Genomic DNA, 3,242 nt, shown 5'->3' with positions numbered 1-3,242 from the left:
TTGCACTGCAGCCAAACATCACCCATAGACTGGACACAAAACACCAACCACATCCTTCGAACCGTTGAAAAAATACGGTGTCAGGATAAACGAGAAAAAACTCTCTTTTGGATTTTATCCACTAAAAACGTCACATCCAATCCAACCTCATATCATCCCAAAAGTTGTGAAACACCCTGGACCAGGTTCAAAGACTGAAAAGCAAACCGTTCCTAAGTCCCATGTGCGTGAACCCATTAAGAAAATTTCTCATATGACCCCGGGCTCTAAACTTGTTTGGGTGCCCAAACCAACCCATTAATTTACAGGCAATGTGTAAGGAGGAACAAGAAGAGGAGTGGTTAATCGATAGTGTCTACTCCATGCACATGACCAGAAGGTTAGAATACCTTCACGATTTCAGGCAAATCTGTAATGGTGGACACGTCACTTTTGGAAACAATGCGAATGGAATCATCAGGGGTTATGGTGTACCGACCACGGGAAGTTTCTTAATTCAAAGAGTTGCTTACGTAGAGGGCCTTAAGCATAACTTGATCAACGTGGGTCAATTATGCAAGGCTGGTCATCGGGTTGAATTTGATAGTGAATATTGCTACATCATGACAAATGATAGAAACACCTGCTTGATCAAGTCCAAAGACAAAGGGACAATGTATCCTTTGGATGTCTCATTGATCATTGGCAAACCGCAGTTGTGTTTTCTGTCAAAGGCAGGATCTGAGGTAAGCTGGTTATGGCACCGCAAACTTGCTCATCTCAACTTCAGATACATCAACAACCTGGTAACCGAAGAACTAGTCTGTGGTCTCCCAATCTTGAAGTTCAATAATGATACGTTGTGCCCAGCCTGTGAGTGTGGAAAACAAACAAAAGGTAGTCATCCTCTGATTGTTGATTCGTCAATCATTGAACCTTTAGAGCTACTTCACATTGATCTCTGTGGTCCATCTACCGTAGCCAGTCTTCATCACAAGAAATATATTCTGGTTATAGTTGATGACTTTACTTGCTTCACTTGGGTCTTCTTTTTGAGACTCAAATCCGACACACCGTAGATCATGATCAACTTCATAAAAGAAATAGAGCTCCAAATCAAGCTACCAGTCAGACGGATACGAAGTGACAACGGAACTGAATTCACTAATCAAATCTTGAATAGTTTTTTAGTTTCCAAGGGCATCAGTCACAACTTTTCGGCACCCTACACACCACAAAAAAATGGAGTATTAGAGCGAAGAAATCGCACATTGGTCGAAGCAGCTAGATCGATGTTGAACTTTGCCAATATTCCTCTCTACTTCTGGGCAGAAGCAGTGGCAACTGCATGCTTTGTTCAAAACTGAAGTATCATTTGCAAACATCTTAACAAGACTCCTTATGAGGGTCTTAACAACCGAAAACCCAATGTTCGATTCTTCATATTTTTGATTTTAGGTGTTTTGTGATCAACAATAAGGATCACCTTAACAAATTTGCACCGAAATCAGATGAAGCCATTTTTATTGGCTACTCAACCAACAAAGTGGCCTACAGGGTTCTCATTAGATGTACAAGACTGATAGTCGAAAGCTTTGATGTCAAATTTGATGACTATTACTTCCGCAACACTGCTCCTTCCACTGAAACGAAATCTATCCTGGAAAGTGATATCCCAGCCTCTTCGGTTCCGTTGATTATAGTTGAAATCAACTATGATGATCTTTTTGATCCCAGAGAGACAACTCATCTCTCAGAAATCCTGGTGTCTCCGGTAGCCCAAAAACAACATGCTGAGGTATATGGCCCGACCTTGTCTGAAGACTTGTCACTCAATACTTCCACCTCGCCGGTTGATAGGGAAAATTCAACTCCGTTGGAAGGGACAACCATCGAGGTTCTAGTACTAGAATATGCCGCTCTGGTTTCTACCCGCAGAGTCAGTAACCAATCAAATGTTTCTGAAGACTTGAAGGATGAAGAAGTTGAGAACATTGAGACAAGATCAGACTTAAGGTTAATCACTCACTCATCAGTCCATGGGGAACCGATTTCACTGGTTCAAGAAGAACCATCTTCGGTTCAGGGGGAACTCCCATTCTCAATTCAGGGGGAACCTCCTTCAACACCTTCATATCAAATTCCTACAGTCCAAGATACATCTGCGGGCTGCTCCCAACTCGAGGGGGAACTACCTTCTCCAAACGCAGAGTCCTCTGACGTTGAAGATATTCCCTCAATCGCAGCTGTAGCTCATCAACAAAATCATCTTCATATTTGGACGAAGGATCACCCACCGGGTCAAATCATCGGTAACCCGTCTTCTGGTATTCAAAATCGTTCCTCATCTGATTTGAATAACCATTGTCATTATGCAATATTCATGTCTTTCGTTGAGCCCAGAACTACAAAAGAATCACTCTTGGAACCCGATTGGATTGTTGCTATGCAAGAGGAACTAACTGATTTTGAAAGAAGTAAAGTTTGGAAATTGGTACCGAAGCCAAAAGGTCACACAATCGTCGGTACAAGATGGGTATATAAGAACAAGCTAGATGAATCTGGTGCAGTGATAAGGAACAAATCTCGATTAGTAGCCAAGGGGTATAGTCAACTTGAGGGTGTTGACTACGATGAAACATATTCCCCCGTATCCAGAATGGAAGAAATACACATTTTCTTAGCGTATGTTGCACACAAAAACATCTAAGTGCATCAAATGGATGTAAAAAGTGCCTTTTTAAATGGATAACTGAAAGATGAAGTTTATCTTCAACAACCTCCAGGATTTGAAAGTCTACAATTTCCAAACAACTGCTACAAGCTGGAGAAAGCAGTATACGGGTCTTAAGCAGGCACCGAGGGCGTGGCATGAGACTCTCTCTGAGTTTCTTGTCACGTCGGGATACAAAAGAGGTGTGATTGATCCCACGTTATTCAGACAAGAAAATGATAATCACATGATGCTTGTTCAAATATATGTGGATGATATCATTTTTGGATCAACAGATTAGGGTATCGTGAATGATTTTGCAAGGCTCATGACAAGCAAGTTTCAAATGAGCATGAATAGAGAGATCAGCTTCTTTCTAGGACTTCAGGTTAAACAAGTCCCTCAAGGGATATTTATTCATCAAGAAAAGTATACCACTGAGTTGCTAAAGAAATTTTCAATGGACAATTGCTCCTCAGTCAAGCAAATCCTCAGATATCTAAAGGGAAGTAAAGCATTAGTCCTCTGGTACCCTGCAGGCAATGACTTT

At 41.4% G+C, this 3,242-nt stretch overlaps 1 protein-coding gene across 1 annotated transcript; it reads left to right on the top strand.

Moving 5' to 3' along the window:
• Nucleotides 1–311: 311 nt before the first annotated feature.
• LOC145122444 (uncharacterized) lies at nt 312–2,993 on the top strand. The gene is made up of 3 exons (XM_079058047.1): nt 312–725; nt 1,460–2,473; nt 2,739–2,993. The coding sequence occupies exons 1-3, from the start codon at nt 312–314 to the stop codon at nt 2,991–2,993; spliced, it is 1,683 nt and encodes a 560-aa protein (XP_078914173.1).
• Nucleotides 2,994–3,242: the final 249 nt, after the last annotated feature.

This window comes from Lactuca virosa, chromosome 6 (assembly GCF_052849685.1).
Source record: "Lactuca virosa cultivar CGN04683 chromosome 6, Lactuca_virosa_CGN04683_v6, whole genome shotgun sequence".
Classification (NCBI taxonomy): domain Eukaryota; kingdom Viridiplantae; phylum Streptophyta; class Magnoliopsida; order Asterales; family Asteraceae; genus Lactuca; species Lactuca virosa.
This window is presented reverse-complemented; position numbering and strand designations above follow the sequence as displayed.

What these genes read in the sequence shown, in the direction of transcription:
- LOC145122444 (XM_079058047.1), top strand. Translation starts at nt 312, where the DNA reads ATGTGTAAGGAGGAACAAGAAGAGGAGTGGTTAATCGATAGTGTCTAC. An exon ending in TGTCAAAGGCAGGATCTGAG is followed by an intron (nt 726 to 1,459) that starts GTAAGCTGGTTA and finishes ATCAACAATAAG; the next exon opens with GATCACCTTAACAAATTTGC. An exon ending in GAAGTAAAGTTTGGAAATTG is followed by an intron (nt 2,474 to 2,738) that starts GTACCGAAGCCA and finishes GATAACTGAAAG; the next exon opens with ATGAAGTTTATCTTCAACAA.